Source organism: Phocoena sinus, chromosome 20 (genome assembly GCF_008692025.1).
Source record: "Phocoena sinus isolate mPhoSin1 chromosome 20, mPhoSin1.pri, whole genome shotgun sequence".
NCBI lineage: Eukaryota > Metazoa > Chordata > Mammalia > Artiodactyla > Phocoenidae > Phocoena > Phocoena sinus.
Window position 1 is genome coordinate 17,807,587 of NC_045782.1, and position 20,843 is coordinate 17,828,429.

At 36.2% G+C, this 20,843-nt stretch overlaps 1 protein-coding gene across 5 annotated transcripts in view; it reads left to right on the top strand.

The window, feature by feature from the left end:
- Nucleotides 1–16,506, top strand: part of RHOT1 (ras homolog family member T1) — a 61,126-nt gene extending 44,620 nt beyond the window's left edge. For 2 of the 5 annotated variants that reach the window (XM_032616317.1, XM_032616319.1), the window contains exons 17-21: nucleotides 620–739; nucleotides 1,725–1,927; nucleotides 2,981–3,076; nucleotides 4,707–4,829; nucleotides 15,412–16,506. In XM_032616317.1, coding sequence (XP_032472208.1) covers nucleotides 620–739; nucleotides 1,725–1,927; nucleotides 2,981–3,076; nucleotides 4,707–4,829; nucleotides 15,412–15,529 — 660 coding nt within the window. In that variant the 3' untranslated portion in view covers nucleotides 15,530–16,506. The remainder of the gene's footprint in view (nucleotides 1–619; nucleotides 740–1,724; nucleotides 1,928–2,980; nucleotides 3,077–4,706; nucleotides 4,830–15,411) is intronic. The other 3 variants (XM_032616320.1, XM_032616318.1, XM_032616321.1) reach the window with 3 other exon arrangements.
- Nucleotides 16,507–20,843: the final 4,337 nt, after the last annotated feature.

Consider the following 20,843-nt stretch of genomic DNA (forward strand, 5'->3'; position numbering starts at 1 on the left):
CCTCAACAAAGAAGCACTATCTTATATAGCTCAGTACTGAATTTTACGCTTGTTGGATCATTATCATATCACAGATGGGATGTTTCTTTAGAGATTTTATAATAAACATTGAAAAAGAGAAGGCAGTGAAGTAGAACAAAATAACCTTAATGTACCGTCCTTTGCTTTGTGGGTTTTTTTTTTTTTTTTTTTGCTTTGTGTTTTTGATTGGGGAGGAAAGGTGGAGTGGTAAAAAGAAAAAAGACTTGGGAATCATATCTGAGTTCAATTTTTGGTCTGATGACTAGTTAGTTGTGCTATCTTTGGCAGTTGACCTAATCTCTTTAGCCTGTTTTCTTATCTATAGTATATAGAGAATGCATGTAAAGGGCCTGCCTAGCACACTTTAGTCACTCACTAAATGTTAGTTTCTGTAGGACCTTAATCACCATTTTTCATCTTCAAAAATCAGAAACTACTTGTTTATCTATATGTCTTACTTCCAAAAATAGTCTGAAAATTTATGCTTAACTAGCATTTTTAAATTAGGAAGTCAAGTTAAGCAAATAATAAAACATCATGACTTTAATTTTACATCAGTGTTATGATACTTATGTTTCTGTCTTTTTCTTTTTACAAGTTGCATGATATCTCAGAATCGGAATTTCTAACTGAGGCTGAGATCCTTTGTGATGTTGTGTGCCTGGTATATGATGTCAGTAACCCTAAATCCTTTGAATACTGTGCCAGGATTTTTAAGGTTTGTTGCTCTTTTGGTCTAAAACCAAGTTTAACTTTATAAGGAGTTTAATGGAATTGTAATGTGGTGTTTTCTAACCAGGGAATTGCAAGAAAATTATTTGTGGAGCTTTTCAAAAATACATACATTTGTGTCCTATCCCTAAAGGTTCTGGTTTCATTCTGAGGTGGTAGAGTCGCAGACATCTGTATTTTTAAAAGTACTTTTTTCCACATGTGACTCTGATGTGCGTTCCTGGTTAAGAACCTCTGCATTAATGGAAGGTCTTAGGAATGCACATGGATTATATGTTGCCCGTTATACCAAGAATAATAATAGAGCAAGGGGATAAACCAGAGGCTTGAAAAGTTATCAGTTACTTTGAGATTATCAACAAGATTCAATAAGAGTAAAAAAACTGTATGTATGAAGGAATTTACTCTAACATTGTTTTTAATAGCAAAAACCTGGAAATAATCCAAATGTCTAACAAGAGGAGGATAGTTTACCAAATTGAGACAAAATGATCCTATGAAATTTATGTAGCCATTAAAAATAATGGTTTTGAATTCTGAAAACATGGAAAATTCAGTATTATATTTTTAAATGGTTATGTCCAGCATGACTACAACTATGTAAGCATATATATATACATGTACTTAAGGACTAGAGGTAATATCAAAAAATGAAAATAGTGTGCTCTAGGAGGGAGAATTTAGGTAGATTTCTTTTTATTTCAAAGTATTGTTTCTTTTTGAAAAAAATTTTTTTTTTCAAATTGTAGTGAATTTGAAGAATTGTTATATTGTTACCAGCATTAGAAAAGTGGCCCTGGTCTTATTATGCTACTGACCTAGACAACTGCCAGTCTTTGCCTCTTAGTTTACTTTCTCCCTGAAACTGTTGATGCTTTGCCTATCTAGAGGAAATTTTTAGTGCCCATTTAATTAAGTTTAGTAATTTTTGAACTTGTCATCAGATTTTGATTTCACTTTTTATTCTGTAGCAACACTTTATGGACAGCAGAATACCTTGCTTAATCGTAGCTGCAAAGTCAGACCTGCATGAAGTCAAACAAGAATATAGCATTTCACCTACTGATTTCTGCAGGAAACACAAAATGCCTCCACCACAAGCCTTCACTTGCAATACTGCTGATGCACCCAGTAAAGACATCTTTGTTAAATTGACAACAATGGCCATGTACCCGTAAGTACCTGCTCTGCCATGATTTTCGTTTTGCATGGTTTGTGGTAACATTGCATGCCTTTATTAGCCATGAGGGTGGAATCTCTGTCACATAGAAGTTGTTCAGCAACAGAAAGAGACTTTGTAATGAGAAGGGACAAGTTTGAGTAAATGCAGGTTTGGTTTGGGTACCAGAAGAAAATTATATCAATGGTGCTTCTGATACTATTTGACTATATTTGAGCAGGCTGTAACTATCTTAATAGGATAGTGCAATAACACTCAGCCTCTCACCCATCATTAAAAAGATAGTCTTACTGCAGTAAAATGGAATTGACATCATGCTAATAAGGCATTTCCATATGAACAAAAAGTTAACTTTTATATTTTTTCTGCTGATTAATTGACCTTGAGTATGTGAAGGATTCTAAAATCTTTTATGAATTTATGTTTAAATTATGGGTATGTTTGAGTTCAGGATATAATGGCTTTTTTTAGTGCTATAAAAAGTAGTTGTAATTGGGATTCCTTCTATATAAATGTTTTATGTTAAGTGTTATGAGCCACAAACTTTATGTACATTTATTGTATATCTCTACATGCATATGCACAAGCACATAACTGTGGTCATGTTTGTAGTTTACTAACTGCCTTAAAATTGCATGGTTCTTAATGGCATTCTCCTCAAGTACGGTGTTTGTATAAATTCTGTTTTGTGATAAGATAGTTTTTCAGGCAGTGCGTTTCTCAGGACTTTACAGTTTATTCTATTTATTATTATGTTATTCTCTAAATTATTTTTCTTCTTATGAAAAGTACAGTATAGCATAGAGTAATACTCAAAAATTGCTACAAGCTAAGGTTTTTCAAAAGGTTGTTAATTTGTACGGATTTTTCAAATCAGTTAACTTTATTGCTGTTCCATTAACTAGTACTTTAAAAAAAATGCAGCAAACCCTTGAAATTCTATTTGTATTGGAAGAGAAGTCATTCCTTCCTATTACTGTTAGATAAGCAAAACCTTACTTTTTATGTTTACCTTTGCTTTAAAACTTTCGTGTATGTTATCTACAGAGAGGATCATTACAGAGACAGACTCTCCCGAGACATGGGCAACACTGATAGAATAGAGAATTTGAGAAAAATCTGGGTCTTTCTAAAAACTGCTTTGTAAGTTACTTTTTCTTTATGGCTTCTATGGCATTTTGTTGACATTCTCTTATAGATGACCAAATCTTTTTCTCCATAATTCACATTTAGTAATTATCCAGAAACGCACTGCTTGGTCAGGCTTACTGCCTAACTGTATACTATGGTGTCTTTCTTTTTAATATGTAAACGCACTGTCTTAATCTTGTAAATGACTGCAACTGTGTTTTTAGATCTGCATCTTTAAACTTTTACTGCAATATGTGTGAGTGTGTGTGTGTGTATATGATAAATGTACATACATGGACACTTGTTTTTATGGTTAATCCGAAACTACTTCTCATGAAGCATCTCCCTGTTGCTAAGCATACTTTGCATCCCTCCTTTTTGGTGGGTGGAGCCTGTATATGTTGAAGAGTCAGATTCAACTTATAAAATAACAGATGGATTCCAGTATGACAGCTGGCAGTGACTTAGTAGCAGTGATATGTTCATCATCACAAGTCAGATTTTAAAATGGAATGTCTTGAGCCTGTAAGAGTCTTTTAAAAAATTAATTCTTGTTTTTCTTCATGTTGGGAATTAGGCGTTATTGGGATGCTGCTAATCTCCACAACCATGCCACCGTGTGCTGTGGTCTCATCAGATCTCACAAGCTAAGCCAAGTCAGATTGGGCCAGTCCATTGACTGAGAAGCCTCTAAAAAATGTTCAGGTGTTACAGGAAGTGATGTAATTGATTCTTCAGGTGGCGCTCTTCTGAGTGGGTTCTGCGCCAGTACCTCTCCAGGGGTGGTGTGATGGCCTTGTATGTCTGAGTGGCTCTGACCACTGAGCAGTCATTGGAGACCCCCTACTTTGGTTGTTAGATTGGAGGTGAAATGGGCTGCCCCACGTGCCTGTACCAACTAGTGCAACTCACTCAACCAGAAAGGAGTCAGAAAGCCTCCCTAAATTTCATATCTAATATCAATTGGATCCATTGTTGATTTTTTACACCCTTACCCAGAGTTTCATATTATCATACTTAGCTGGTGTGTTTTGCTAGCAGACGAAATTAACCCTATATTTTGGGTTCAAGTAGAAATTTATGAAGCACTTTGATTTCCTTTGGGAGCCATGGTGCTTGATGAATTAAAGACGATGTTGTTCATATCTCCTCAGGGTTGAACATACTCGTCTTTTGACTCTTTTGTGTATTTGTCACTCTTCTCCTTCCTGGTTTTCAGGCATGTGTATATACTGAGGGAGGAGGAGGGGATGGTTATTTAAATGCTAGCAAACTCTGACCTTTTGGTGGGTGCTGTGGCTTACCCAGTTTTTCTTTTATTAATTTAGATGAGGGTGCCATCTATTGCTGTGCATATTTATTCCACTAAAACCCTTATACTAATAATTCTATCCTCCCTCCAAAAAAGCAAAAGTGTTAGCTAATTTTCCTTAGATTTTCTATAGGGAGGGAGGAGGGAGCTATTGCTGTTCATTATATTTTTGGTAAATGTGGAATTCTGCACAACTTTAGCATGCCCCACACTGTCCTTTTCCTTAGTGTTGCTTATGCCTAAATCTTTTTTTTTTAAGTTGGCACACTCTGACTTGTGCCATATTTGTAAGTAAGAACTCAACTCCTGTCCTTCTGTGTGTTTTCGCAGCCATGCCCGGTTACGCTGTATGTGCACCTGCAACAGGTGTACATTTTGCATCTGTCAGAACTTCCTCAACTCAGACTTGCTGCAATCTGTAAAGAACAAAATCTTCACTGCAGTTCTTAACAGGTTCTTAACTTTCTTTACTGGGTACCAGGCATTCTGTTAAAATACAAAAGAAAAAAGTGGTTAACTATTTATTATACAAGTACTACAAAGACAACAAGCTGACTGATGCCCAACTAACTTCCACTAAAATTCTCACTATGGTGACAATGTTTAGTTCTGGAATCATCCTTAATGTTTAAAAATTAATAGATATATTTAGGGGACTATAAAGTAAGATTTTAGCTTTTTTTTATTAAGGAAGTTAAAGTATTTTTTATATTAGGGGATAATATATGTAGGGAGATTAAAAATCTTTTGGCTGAGAGTTGTAGAAATAGATTAGGGCTTTATTAAGGAAAAGACACATTGATTCCACATGTTATACTGTACTCAGCTTGCATTCAAATAGTACAGCTTATTAAAACCATACTTATATGAGCTTTATCTTGGGTTTGAACAACTTCCCTATTGAAATTATTTATAGTTATAATGTACTTTTACTTTTAAGTACCTGGAATGTTTTTTTGAAATGAAGATCATAACCAACTTTAAGGATTCAAAGGAATATGGAAAAGAAAAAGATCTATAGTACTAGTTTTTGAGGTCTTTACAGTTGAACCCGAAACATAAAGTATGCCTAGAAAGTAATATGCTTTTAAAAAAGAAAGAGAAACAACAACAAAAAAATAGGTTGTATACATTCCCTCAGAGCAATAAACTTGGAAGGTTATGTTCTTATTCTGGTCATGCTACCTTTCTTTGTTCAAATCGATTTTACATTTTGTGAACATTTAAGAGCCTGTGTAATATTAATTTGTATCTAATGTCAAATTTTTATGTGTCTATGAATGAATTAAGTTTTTGAAGTCATTCAGATGTCATTGGGACCAGGGCTTGATTAAGACAGATGATCAAGCTAAACAGATTTTGGTTAGAAATGGATCTTATTTGGGTTCCTGTTGGACTCTTACTGAGGGCTAGGCTCCAACTGTACCAAAAGAGTAGGATAGTTTGTGTCCACCAGCAGTGTAGACATGGCTATTAAACAGTGAGGCTGTATCTTATGTGAGTCAGAAACTGACTCTGAAGGCATTCTAAAAGAGTTTCAGTGATGCTTTGAGCACTAGTAGCTCTGGAATAAGAATGCAGCCATCATAGGTGATTGCTTTGAAGGGATCACCGCGCTCACTTGGTGGTGAAGTTCTGCCTCTGTCTTTTGAATGGCATCTTATAAAGAGTAACACAGACAGATTTGCTCATGACAACTGTCTGAGAAAGTGCAAGGCTAGTTCAAACCAGACAACATTCAGGAGCTCCGGTGCTGGAAATGGTAGAGTTGGAAGAGATTCTAGAATTCATCTGGCCTGACCTCCCATTAGATTGCCTTCCTGTGAGCCTTCCTGATAGAGTTTAGAGATACTGTTTATCTGCTGATGGCTTTCCTCATTGGAGAAGGTTTTTGCTTTTGCCTTTTTTTTTTTTTTGGACTAAAATTATTTCCCTATAACTTTCTCTCCTTTAGCTTTAGTTCTGCCCTTTAGAACAACATACGACTATTCTACTCCCTCTTCAACATAGCCTTCAGACATTTGAAGACGGCCATCATGTCTCCCCTAAATTTCTCTTCTCCAGGTAGAACATCCCCATTTCTTTCAGCCTTTTCTTAAATGGTTTAGTGACTTCATCATTCCTGGTTTTCCTCATCTGAAAGCCCCTTAGTTGTTCAGAGTACCTCTTAAAAAGTGCCACTGAGAATGGAGAACAGTGCTCCCGGTGTGGTCTGACTAGTCCATAACGGTGGGCGGTCATATTCCACAGTTAGGACAGCACCTGTCTACTGCATGAATTAACTTTTTAGCAGCCCCAGCCCACTGTTGATGCATATTAATCTTGGGGTTGAAGTCAGATTTTTTCATACAAAATGCTATTAAGGCAGTGTGCCCTCCTCTCTGTGTATTTGACAGTTTTAGTTGGCTCTTTGTATCTAAATGCGGATACATGTATATCTCTATTGAGTGTCATATTCTGCTTTTTGATCCATTGTTCTAGCTCAGTCATTTCAAACATTATTTCTGTCATTTGTCCCATTATATATATTTCTCGGCATTGTGTTATTTGCAAATTTGGTAGCTGTGTCTTCTTTACCTTTCAAGTTATTGATTAAAAAATAATGTTGAATACCCAGAGATTAGAGAGCGAGATTGCTCAAGCAAGCAAGCCCTTTAGTGCTCCACTAGAGAACTCTTCCCAGTGACACAGATTCAGAATTCTTGGGGAAAGATTATTCTGTCAATTAAAAATATTTTATTATCCAGCCCATGTTGTATCTTACTGTCTTATAAGAGATTTCCTGGAGGGCTCTTTTGAAATCAATATAATTTCTACCACATTCCTCTGATCCACCAATGTATTAATTTTATCTAAATAGAAAGTGACATCTATTTGGTGTCTTATTCTTGGTGAACTCACCTTGGCTCCTAGTAATTGCTGATCGCAAACCATCAGTTTTATTCTAGAAGCTCTTGATCGTCCATAATTGCAGATTGATTCGTTGTCTGCATCTTTAGTGCCAATATTAGTTTTAGGTTGGTTTAGTCAGCTTCCCAATGAAATAGGTTGGGTGTGCATTAATGGATGAGATTGCTCATCATAAATTACTCTGTACAGTGATCCTCGAAGAGAAATCAGTACATTTTGTCATATCTAATTATAAGCTAGAAATAATTTAATGGTAATGTCAGCATACATCACTGATGTCTGGTAATCAAGAAGGAAAGAATGAAAAAGATGAGGAGGAAAACCAGCATACTTTTCAGAGAACTCCTTCCTCTTCCCTGGTAGTATTTCAATAAATTATTTTATAGAAGTCCAGTGGAAATTTAGGAGCTCTATATTGAAGTTTCTTCTAATTCACAAAAGGATTATAGATGAGGTAGGTGAGGATGGAGGCCAAAAACTTAAGTACCTACAGGGTCTGGATGGATAATGTTAATGAATGAAGGTGGCCAAGGAGGAGAAATAAGAGAGGTGGGAGCTACGACAGGTCCTGTCTGCAAGAGGCAGCCACCACTCAGCTCTGGCTGTTGGTTATTGTGCAAGCGTGGTATTGCCAGGACTTCTGATTCTCTGAGACACTAGAAGTCAGGATTTTTTAGGTAAAATTTCCTGATATTTAAGTAAAGGCAATTAAATTTTAAAAATCTGAAGTACTAATCAGAACAAAGAAAGCATGTTTACAGGCCACCAGTTTGCAACTTCAGTCTTAAGACATAGCCTAAAGTTGTGAAAATGCAGGCCAGAAAAAGGTGCACCTGAGGAAGGAAAATGTCTCTTACAAACACCTCCACATACAGTTTTACTCCTTTATCTTTAATAACTTGAAAAAGTAATGGGGTTGGTGGGGTGAGAATGGAACCACTTTCCCTACCGTGTCTTGGGTTTTGGCAACCTTTTGGTGGTTGGTCACCACTGGTTTGCTGTGCTAGGTGTATCTTAATGTTACATAAACAGAAAAAGGATTCACTAATTGAGTAAAAGTCATATAAGAATTTTTCACTGTAATTCAATAGGGACGGTTCTCACTCAACAGTAAGTCTTAAGTCTTCTCATTTTAGAAATCTGCTGTGCCTAGCGTTTGATTTAGAAGTATAAATGAGCAGTTTAAATTTTTTTATTTAACCGAAAAGTTTTGTTAAATGTCTGCAAAGAAATTAATAGACAAATATTGGTACATACATGTTGGTCTCAAATTAGTACATTGTTTTAGCATGCTTGTAAAAATTTTGATCACCAAAGTAGAAACTACTTCCAGAGATAATACATGTTTGGTGCCATGCTCTCCCCTTATGTCATCCTCCTACCACTTTGATTTATTCATCCAAATACTTAAGTACCTGCTTTACATAGGATCCTGCTGTGAGCGGGGGCAAAATATCAAGATGAAGAAGATACAGACCTGTGTTTAAATACCTTTCTAAATATTGTGTTAAATTTTTTTTTTAACTTTTGGTTATATTTTCAGTGACCTTAGTGCCTTATGCTAGCAAAGGAAGTGCTGTAACCTGATCATGAGAGGATCTATGCCAAATTAATTAATTTATACTCACGCAATTTCAACAGTTCCAACATTTCTGAAATTGTCCATTTTTCCCCATCTGTTTTTGACCAGAAAAGATTGTCTTTATTTTTTTAGCTTATTTACTGACACTATGTATTTTAAGTAGAAAGTAGTAATAAAAATTTTTTTCTTTCCAGTTTAATTGAATGTATATTCAACATGTGAGAGAAGTGTTTAACTACATAGCTGACGTGTGACTTTGTTCTTTGGTAATTATGCTCTCAGCCTTTAGATCTGGATAGGTTTATGTTTTTCTTTGGAATAATTTATGAATAGCTGGAATTATTTGAATTTAAATACATTTGGAAGATTATTAACCTGTGGCCAGGTGATTTTAGTCTCTGGCAATGCTTTCATTTCAAATAGTGAAAATCATGTTATTGGAGAAAAATACCTTTTGATTATATTTTAATTATAAATACCTCTTAAATCTGAAGGTGTTAAAATGATTATGTAGGAGTGGGCTTGATTGTTGGTTTGAACTACCCAGGATTTTAGTTTATTAAGTATTTATTATTCTGACTTTAGAACACTCCTGCTTTGCATGAGGATGTCACTGTACTGTAGTGTGTGTGCACTTTAATTTGTCCCTTCCTTTAGGTGTTCATTTTCATTTGTTTGCCTGTGCCACTTAGTCATTTTTTAACTCCTCTTGAGCCGTTTCCCAGCTGTGTTTCAGTGTATAATCCTCCCATTTTTCCTAACCTATAATTTAATCAAATTGTTTATTTTACGATTTATTATTTTGGTGTGGTTTTCTCTGATGCGTATCTTGGTTTTAGTATTTCTTTCACCACATTTTAGTACTTGGATTAGCCGTATAGGTTATTTGTTCATGTTACTTCTTAAGTTTGGTAACAGCATCTTACTTTAGCAACAAAATGCGTGGTTCACACTGAGTATTTACCGAGACGCAAAGGTATGATGGACAAGTCATCATACCCATTGTATTTTTTATCCTGTTTATTAATGTATTTTTAAAAATTGGATATATGTGACATTTATTTTAATCTGTTCTTTAATTACTCACTTCATTTGCCCGTATTACTTTAAAAATCACCTAAGTTCCTCCTTCACATTGTTTGAAATCATGTTACTTAATATATGAGCCCTGTTTTTGAAGAAAGGACTTCACTGTTGTCACGCTAAAATGAACTGTCTTTTCACAGGATTGCTTTATGAAGAGGATAGTTTCCTAGAAATCTTAATGCTATAGAGATTCTGTAGGGAATGTAAGAGTTCTCAGGATATTATGTTACAGTAAAATATTGTATTTTAAGGAAGTGCATCCTCTGTTTTAATTTCATATGAAACTTCTGTGTTCATATGAAAGGTCCTTACAAGGCTTTTCTTTGAATTTGGATACATAGACATAGTCATACGTTTAAAATTATATGAGAGCTTGTGTTATAGATTCTCTTCAAGTAAGCTGCTGCTGCTTGTAAATTAAAAAATTTTTGCCGTTTGGTTTAGTATATTAAAGGACAAAACAGGATGGAGTTTGCCTATTCTGACCTTTAAGTATCTGTAGTTAACATGTAGAAGACATTATGTGTTTCCCATGTATCTACAATCATCCATGAATTTTTATTCTTCTAATGCTTGGTGAAGCATTTCTTGACATTGATGCACACCTATGTCCTTTTCCTAAGTATGTTACTGTTTAGGCATGCTCAGTTAACAGCTTTCGTATGATTTGTGTTATAGTTCATCTTTGTTGGACACTATGGTTTTATTTCTTAACCTATTTCGAGAAATAGCTTATTAAAATGTTTCATGCCTACTAGTTCAATTAGGAGAATTGTCATTGTTAAAATTATTATTAGCAGTAATGGCATTATTATTGGAGGTAAATATGAAAAAATACTTCACCAGGTGGTAGAAACAAAAAGCAGGGAGAGGATAACATTCCCTTTATTATTGGTTAAATACACTGAACCAATAAAGATTTTAGTTCATGTTCTTATATTTACCATAAATTGTAGAGTTAATCAAAGCATTTTGTATGCCTTCTTTAAGGCATTCTGTGCAAAGGTACATAGGAATTTTTGTCCGTTGTTATATGCCTATGTGACCTTCACACAAACAGTTTTTAATGTGCCTCTTTATTGCCTGAATTTTGAAACATTATCTTCTCTCTGCCTTAAGTAGCAGCCTTAGTAATACCCAGGTCCAAACCTGTTGGTTTGCTCCCACACTTGTGTCAAAAAGCGCTTGTTGGGCTTCCCTGGTGGCGCAGTGGTTGAGAGTCCGCCTGCCGATGCAGGGGTCACGGGTTCGTTCCCTGGTCCAGGAAGATCCCACATGCCGCGGAGCGGCTGGGCCCATGAGCCATGGCCACTGGGCCTGCGCGTCCGGAGCCTGTGCTCCGCAACGGGAGAGGCCACAGCAGTGAGAGGCCCGCGTACCGCAAAAAAAAAAAAAAAAAAAAAGCACTTGTCATCTAATCGACATCTGGGCCCTCAGCACTTCTAAGACAGGAAGCCAGCATCCAGTCCACAGGAATTTTCTACCTAAGAACTCGAAAGCTGTGACAAGCTTCACACGATTTTTTAAGGTTATATTTTAGCATTTAGTCGTTCTTTCTTATGTTCTAAAAAGAGATACTGCTGAACCTAAATTATTTTATTCTGCGTAGAGTAGGGAAATGTGTGATTCTGATATATCAGTAGATTGGAAAAAAAGAACCTTTTTATACATACACACACACACACACACACATTTTTGACCCTGTAATATTCATTTTGGGGTAGTCTATCTTAAGGAAACTATTTTAAATATAGCGAAAAATCTTAATGTAGAAAGGTATTCATCACTTTAGTTACAGTCACCTGTAAATGGTGATAGCCACCAGTAGGAATATAAAGCAGCTATTTAAAATGATGTCTCTATAATTTATGTAAAAGTGCCTGTATAATATTTTTAAAAGATATAAAAGTATATAAATTATACACATTGTATTTGTAGCTATGTTAGAAATACATAGAAAAAGTTTAAAAGGAAATACCCCAAATTTTAATTAGTTGCCTCAGGTGATTCTAGGTGATTTTGTTCCTTCCTTCTTTTATTTTCCTCATATAGTGTGCCTGTATAACTTTTTTAATATAAATTTATGTATTTATTTATTTTTGGCTGCGTTGGGTCTTCATTGCTGCACGCAGGCTATCTCTGGTTGCGGCAAGCGGGGGCTACTCTTCCTTGCGGTGCACAGGCTTCTCATTGCAGTGGATTCTCTTTGTTGCAGAGCACGGGCTCTAGGCACACGGGCTTCAGTAGTTGTGGCACTCAGGCTCAGTAGTTGTGGCTTGTGGGCTTAGTTGCTCCGCAGCATGTGGGATCTTTCCAGACCAGGGCTCGAACCTGTGTCCCCTGCATTGGCAAGCGGGATTTTAACCTCTGTGCCACCAGGGAACTCCCTGTATTACTTTTTTAATAGTCAAAAAAAACTTAAGAAAAAATATGCAGTAAGATATTAAAATTTATTCTGAGGTGTTTTATGTGAATCATTTGGCAAGAACTAAACTTGAATTGTGGAAGCATTCCTTTTGCTTGAGTTTATAGGCATGAACTAGGAAGCAGCCTTATGAAACTGTTACTCTGCTTCTGCTTGAGATCCGAAATGACAAACATGGCTCAGTTCTTAATACTTACAATTAAGATTGCACTGTTCTCCATTCAGGTGTTGTCAGTTAGGCAGGCACTGCAAATGTGCCATCTGTTATAAATGCGTTCTCTTTTGTAAATAGAGCCTGATGATGTAGCTTTTAAATGCATATGGTAAAGACATAAAATAATTCTCTAAGTAGCTTTCTGTCTAAAAGTAGTTTTCCATGTCTAAAAGTATGTTAAACAACTACTATAACATCGATAGAGTCATTGAAATATATTTTATGAGTCTATGGTTGCCTTGAGTTTTAAACTAGCTGTATATTGAACATGTATCTGTATTGTTTTCCATCTATATATATGAACCACTGTTTTGCCTATTGAAGACTATACTATAGCTTAGGGAAAGTAATAATTACTGTCTTGAAATGCAAAAGAAAACTAAGCAATAACGTCAGTTAGAATATATTATTTCATGAATGGTAATAACTTTCTCAAAATTCAACAAAGGGAGCTAAGCTGTGTTAACAGTTTGCATATGTGACGAATATTGATGAGAAATCATTTTGACTGATTTTAATGTCATTATAGCTAATATTAATCCTAACCCCCTTTTCCCCTAAATTAAAAAATAAGTGTAAAAATATTCTCCATTAGTGAAGATGCATGAAAATCACAGAGACCAAATCTGAAGCAAAACTCTAATGCACTTTTAGCCTGTGTTCTCACTTTAAGTTCTGTACATCTCTGCTGACTTGGAGTTGTAAACTTTGAAACTCTCATCATAGGGCCATGACAGCCTCTGAGTTTGGGATGCTTTACTCAATTTTTTTTTTTTTTTACAGATGTATGTTTGTAGTTTTTAGTAGTCAGAAACTAGAAGCATTTCTAAACTTCATGACTAATAGTTGTTAGCCTCATTTTGAGTAAATACTTACAGTCACCGCATATTGTCAGGTACTGCTTATAGTATTGGTTTCAAGGGCTTCTCTTAGTGTTTCAGATATACCAAGACCAGCCTCTGGGGGATACATAGAGAACGTATATAACAGCCTTAGGTTTCCTGCCTGGTATGTGAGTGTTTTAAAAGAGTATATATAGATAGATTTTTTTAAGTTTGGCAGTTTTCTATAGAATAACTTTATTTTAAATATAGAAAGCATGAGATGCATCGTGTAGGGTGGCAACTCAGTTTATGTGTGGGATGTTTAATTGAGAGATATTACTTTCAGTCCCCTTCTTTTGTGAGCTGTGCTGTGAACTGCAAACTGTGTGCATGTGTATAAAAGGTTAAGAGCCCGGGTAGCTGAGTGGGGTGCCGTGCTGTTAGCAGACGACGAAGGCAGTATTATTCACCAGGTGCATGCCATCAGCTCTGTAGAAGATTCCATCTTCGTGGAGTCATCTCATGGTCCACTTTTTCTTGAAGCCAGGTAACATTTCCCACAACCAGTGGGTTGCCTTTGTTGGAGTTTTTCCAAGTGGAAAAACTAAACACCTAAGTATTTTCTTCCCTAACTGTTTTTTAAAAAAATGAAACATTACCTGTTGGAAGAACTAACTTGCAAGGTGGCATGAACCTGTGTTATCACTTTGCTTTGTAAAATAATAATTATTTAAGGAGTGACTTTTTTTTTTTAATTGAAACTGGGTAAGATAAGTTGGAGTGCTTTGTGTTGTTTTACCATAGTGATAAGCATGGAGCACTTTGCTTGTATTGTAAACTTGTTTCTTAGGGATGTACAGATTGCATTTTGTGATAACTAATCTGATTGTTCTCTCTTTGACTATTACTGAGACAGTAGTTTTGTATAATTTATAGATTTTTGGCTCTTAACTCTTTTGCATATGTCAGTGTCTTGGTCTTTTAATGATGTCTGACTCTTGCTTCAACTCTGTTTGTTTAATTTAGTTGTGAAATAACCTAAACTAGACAGTCTCTCTAAGCTCTTAATTCTGTAAGTTTTCTGCATCACCTCAATTGTGTTCACTTAACTAAAACTTCAGTGACGCTGAATAAAATGTTCCAACCTTTGCTTTAAAGCTGTATCCTCTTCATGGTAAGCTGTCATACTTGAGACCCTTGGGGGTGCTTAGCAGTGTTATTAACTGAGCATGCTCACAAACTCAGTTTGTGATACAGGCTGTCCCTGTTCTTGTCATGCATAATATGGCTTCTTTTATGTCATTTACCTTTCAGTCCATCATGTTACATCATGTCCTTTAGTTGGTACCAATGTCACTGCCTGTCTGATACCAGGGTTTGGTTCGTCTGTTTGTTTTTTTCTTCTTCTTTCTTTAATCAGCAGTAACCAAATTAATGCAAACTTGTAAATCTTCCCCCACCCCTTTGGGATTTTTTTGGTAAATTTTTATGGGACTCAGTGTTTCCAAAGTTGATTTTAAGCATTGCTCTTAGAAAAGTATTGTCACTTGTCACTTAACTGCTTACAAGATAGCTTTTGGTTCCTGGGGACAGGAGATTGCACATTAAGTTCCATGAAATTGACTCTTAAAATTGTGAGGTCTCAGTCTTACCTCTCATTTTGAAGGACCCTACTGGTTTTAAAAAGTGGCAGGTTGATTTGTCTAAGTTCTCCGTTTCCCATGTGAAGAAAATTTATAACATTTTGGATGTTGTTTACTCCCAAATAGTAACTAATTATAGATATTTCTTTATTAATGTCTACAGTATGTCTTAAGATAATGATTATCTAAGCAGTGTACATGTGGCTTCATTGATAAATGTTTTTGGTGACCATTACTGTATGCAATTAGCCTGACAAGTGTGCTAATACTTCCCTAAAAGTAGATTGTTCATATAACTGTTTTTTTCATACTAATCATGTTTTAAACATTAATTATATTTTTTGACTACAGGCACGTGACACAAGCTGACCTCAAGAGCTCCACATTTTGGCTTCGAGCAAGTTTTGGTGCTACTGTTTTTGCAGTTTTGGGCTTTGCTATGTACAAAGCATTATTGAAACAGCGATGATTTAAAAAAAAAAAAAATACTGGCCCTACCAAAAACAAATACTTTTATGTACATTCTGAATGCTTTAAATTCCGCTAGAAATATTGAGATATTTATACATGCAGAGTTACTTTGTTAATATTTGTAATTCATGCGTAAGAGTATTTTAATGATAGTTATAACTGCAGTATTGGCTAGCATATGGAAGGAGACAGCTTTACAGCCAAACTAAAATGACTAACTTTCAGAGGCCGAAAGGGAATATTTTGTAAATAATGTACATATTCAGGCAAGATATGGTCTCCCAGACTGAGTTCAAGAAATGATGTTTCTAGACGTTTCTATATGGTATTATTAGTGCTCAGTTGGCTCACTCTCCTAGGTTGAAGTCAGCTCAGAGACTTTATTTACTCATTGATCACTTATTTATTTCACATTTACTCAGAATGCTCTTTGGGTACTTTAAGTACACGAGGCACAATTTGCCTTTTTCTCTCCGTTTTTAAAAATATGACTTTCTTTCAGTCCCATCCTTCATGGTAGGCCAGCCTTGAAGCCATCGTTCAGTCTAGAAAATTGTATAGCTGAGTGTGATGCTCTCCTTTAAGGAAGGAGTAAGCTCAAGGCGATTAGCACAGGCGTCACCTGTGTGATTATTCTGTTTCCTTTGTCAGTATGTTGAATTTTATAGCCCTTTCAATCAAATGAGAAAAAAGATTTGTATATTATCAGTGTTTTTAGTTTAAATAAATAGTCACCATTACTACTATTGAGTTTCCTCCCAAAGTGTAAATCATTCTATAATGGCTGTGTCTATTATAGTATATTACAGTAGCTGCATGTGTCATGAAGTGTTCTATATCTGGCTAGGATAACCTAGAAGCAGCACTTTTTTAAATGGTAAAATAAATCTAATGTATAAAACTCTCATTATGAACCTATTTTTTCCATCATTGACCTTTTCAAGTATTTAAATAAATAAGCACTGTGTACTGTGATCTTGAGTTTTTTGTCTAACAAAAGTAAATATTTCTGTACAGATGTGAATGAAATCCTCTGGTTTCTGTCTTTCCTGTCTTGAAAATTATTTTTTATATAAAAAGATAATACTTATTAGGAAAGAAGACAAGTATGATTTGTATGTATCAGAGGAAACCTATTTTAAAGCTGTGGGGAAATCTATTCTTAGAAAAAGGCAATTGTTTTCCCCTATACATACCTAACTAATGTGGTTTTTGCTATGATTTACATGTTTATTTTCTCCTTTAACATGGATTTTTTTTCCCCTCTGTTCTTCTGAGGGGTGTTTTCTCCCTAAGATCACACCCCTTGAGCAGCTAGGAACAACGTGATTTATTAGCTATAAGCTTGTAAACTAATGTGTGTCACGTTCACTTCATAATTCCATGTCTCCCTCCCCCCTCCCATTTCCATTCTGAATTTGAGGAAAAGGAAAATTGAGCAAAAAATCTGGTGGCTCCTCATTTTCATTATTTTCTGAGAGTTTCTCATTTACCAAATAAATTTCAGTTACACAGCTTCCAATGACAGTTAATTCTTTCCTTCCAAGTTCTTCCCTCTTCAGACTGAAATATTATTTTCAATGAGTATGCCCAAAGGTGAAAAGTAGTATGTTTACATATTTAGATTTTTCTCTCTTAATCTTTTCGCTTGAGGCCTAAGTGTCTGATTCACAAGAAGGCACCTGCCCTATTTCTTTACCTGCTCTTGACACGTCTCCCTCCCTGGAGGAAGCCTTCCTCCACTCTCAGTCCAGGCAGGGTGGGTTTGCAGAGGAAATGCTCACTGTTTTCTGCTCTTTAATGTACAGGCTCATGTGGATCTTTCTCCTTGTTTCATATCCACGTTAGGGACTAGTTAATGTGGGGAAATATGTGAATCAGTACAGTAATAGGCCTCTTCTGGCTTTTACAGTTTACTCGAAGGTGCAAGCTGTAAGAGTACTAAGGAAAAATGAGGAAAATAGGACTTTGAGGGTTGAAAGGAAACCTTTCACTTTGCACCAACTGCATTATATTTTAAATGGACAATTCTGAAACTGCTACAGTATTTTAACGAATTTTCGAGGCGGTCCCGTGAAGAAACATCACTTTGAAGGTTTGTAGTCCCTTGGCATAATGTAGTAACTTAGCCTTAATTAGCACATCAGTGGTCTGTTGCTTCTTGCCATTCATCTGTCTTTCTCTTTCACATTTGACCAAAAAATGGGCCATGTCCCACACTGGCAGAGCTTATGAGTGTTATAGTAGGAGTGGGCTGGTGTTAGGAGTTTGGGAAGCACATCACCATTCTGAAATGGCCTGTGAGAAGAGGTAGGAGGGTTGTGGATATCTGTTTGTGCAGATCTGTACATCACCTCTGTCAGAGGAAGGCACCAAAGAGGAGGTATACTGCTGAGCCAGTCCTGATTGAAAGGAGAACTTTTCTGACCTGAGGGAAGGCAACTGAATAATGACTAGCAGAGGGGAAACAGAGGTAAGTGCTCAAACTCTGTATAGGGCATAAACCTTTCCTAAACAGACCCTCACAATGCAACTGGTGTTAACTTTGATGCCCCTTTTGTCTCAATTGTACTAGTAAACATCAGTGTAAAAGTGTCTTTAAAATACATGTGCAAATCTTAAAAATGAATATGTGACCTAATTTTCATTAGCACATTTATTTGGCATAATCCTCGAATTTTTAATAGTCCATGTGGTTTTAGGAAGCTGATTCGGGACTAGATGCTTTTTGAGAAATACCCCATGTCAAGATTCTAAATTTATTTAATGTTTGTAGGATGAGAATGCTCCATGCAGGTAGCCTGAACCAAAAACCTTGATCCCCAGATTCACAGTCCCAATAACCCATTTGTTAAAACCTCTAATCTTACAAGTACTTCTTGTCTTTTAAACTCTATTTATCAAAAGGCTCCATCAGTAAGAGTGAATGTCTGTTAACCTGTTTGGCTCTCAGCTCTTTGGAAGTCTCTGACCTGTGAGTATCACAGTTAATGTGTCTCAGATCTCTCTAGTGCATCCCCAATTCAAAAACTATGTCCCCTTGCCTCCCTGTGGCATGCTTACACTTGTCATACCATTTGTCTCAGTTATTTTTGGTTCAGAAAGCACAGACACCTTACTAAAAGGTGAGATTTTGACATCATTAGGAAACTTCCTAACTTGGTAGTGCCATTCTGGTTCCTAGCTGTATTTTCCAGTGATAATGTTTTACTCTGTCGTTTTCTCTTCTCCTTTAGCATAGAGAGCTGCAGAAAGACAGTAAAATTGAGAGATTGTCATTCCTTCTGGGTTTGAAAGCTGCATGTCAGATACACACAAACAAGGAGGCCTTGCCAGTATTATCCTCATCTGTTGAAAAATTCAAGTTCTGTACGAACACTTTTCCTCTTTCAGTGTTTTCCTATTCATACTTTACCCATGTCTTTTATGATCTAAATAACCCTTGGAAGTGTTTGTTATTAAAATGACATGGGTATATAGGCTGTGGTGTAACTTAGGGGTCGTAAACTTTTTCTGTAAAAGGTCAGATAGTAAATATTCGAGATTTTTGCAGCTGCTCAACTATGTCATAGCAAGAAAGTAGCCACAGACATTACATAAACAAATGAGCATGACTGCATCCCAATAAAACTTTATTTATAGGCACCGAAATTTGAATTTTGCATAATTTTCACTTGTCAAAAAGTATTCTTACTTTGATTATTGTAACCACTTAAAATGTAGAAACTATTCTTGGCTCATGGACTGCAGGAAAACAGGCTGTGGGCCAGATTTGACCAACTCCTTGGTGTAATTGATGAAAGTACAAGTAGTAAATGCATAGCAGGTTAAAAAAATTCACCTGATTGTTTCGGAATTTGAAAAGGTACAGTACTAGGAAGAACTTAAAACGACTGTAGTCATGTTTTATTTATAGGGAAAACAAGATTGGACCTGCAGAAAGTGTTTGATTTCTTTCACTCTTACTGATGGTCCTGTTGTTCACCAGAACATGGTGCTCTGGCTGAGCTGGCACCCACCTCGCAGCGTGGCACTCAGAAGGTAAAGGGAGCGTCAATTCCACTTCCTCTGAGCACTCATCTGGAGCTGTTCTTTTGATACTTGATCCATGTTTGCTTTCCCTTTGTCCAGTTGCGTAATTGACATAGGTGGAAGGTGAAGGAATCCCACAAGAATGTTTCGTTTGAACTCTCCTTATCTGGGGACTGTCCCCTTGTGTGCCTGACAGTGTGATAATGCTTCTTATTTCTTTAGATTTGAAAGTCAAAATATCAGAGCTTAAATAGACCACAAAGACCATCTGTCCAACTCTGTACATTTATAGCATAAACTGAGCACAAAGCCATACAATTAGTGTGTGCCTGGGCTAGGACTAGATGTCCTGATTCCCAGTTCAGCACTCCTTCCACTGTAGGAGCCAGCCTTAACAACTTGCCTTGATTTTATACCTTTAGTAAATATGCTGTATGTTCAGTTTAAAAACGCAGGCAAGAAAAAGAGGAGAGAGAGAGAAAGAAAAAAATAAACCAATAAAGAGTTTGACATTTCTATTACTAAGAAAGGTTAAAGTTGGCAAAGCGAATTTTCTGGATGCTTTTCAGTTCCTCTGAGGCATTTTGCCTTCCCTTCTTGTAGCTGTCACCAGGCAATTGATGATGTCTATTTAGAGGAGTGCAGTCTTGGCGGTTAGGTTTATTTCAGGTATAGATAATTGAGGGAAGGTAAGGATGTATAACTACTCTTTTAAGAGCATTCTCTGTGGTTTTTGTTTAATTGTTCTAAAATTGTTAATTTTGAAAAAATTACTGTTTTGCTTTTTATTTATAAATGGAAGAGTATCTTGGGACAGGGGCTTTAATGGAGGGGAAACCTCCTTAGGCTAAAGTTTTGTCATTAACTGTTTTTATCTCTACTTTTCCAGTCTGCCTCTGGGATTTCTATAGTTCCAGCCTCTTTTATCCCAGCTTGTTTTGTATACGGTCTAGAAGAGCATCAGGAACTCAGTGTGTCTTCATATACTCTCTTACTCTTTCTACTGATTCCCTCTAGGATCTTTTACTTTCCCCCCAGATTCTTAAAGTGCGGTCACAACACCTGGGAACTTGTAAGGAATACAGTTATCAGGTCCCACCCCAGACCTAGTGAATCAGAAACTTGAAGGTTGGGGCCCAGCAAAATCTGTGTTAACCACCCACGGCCCCATCCCATGATTCTGCTAAAGTTTGAGAACCACTGCACTAGATACTAAGGAGGTAGAAGTAGTTCAATCCAATGGCTTTGCCCTCAAAGAGGTTATAGTCTGTTTGGATAAC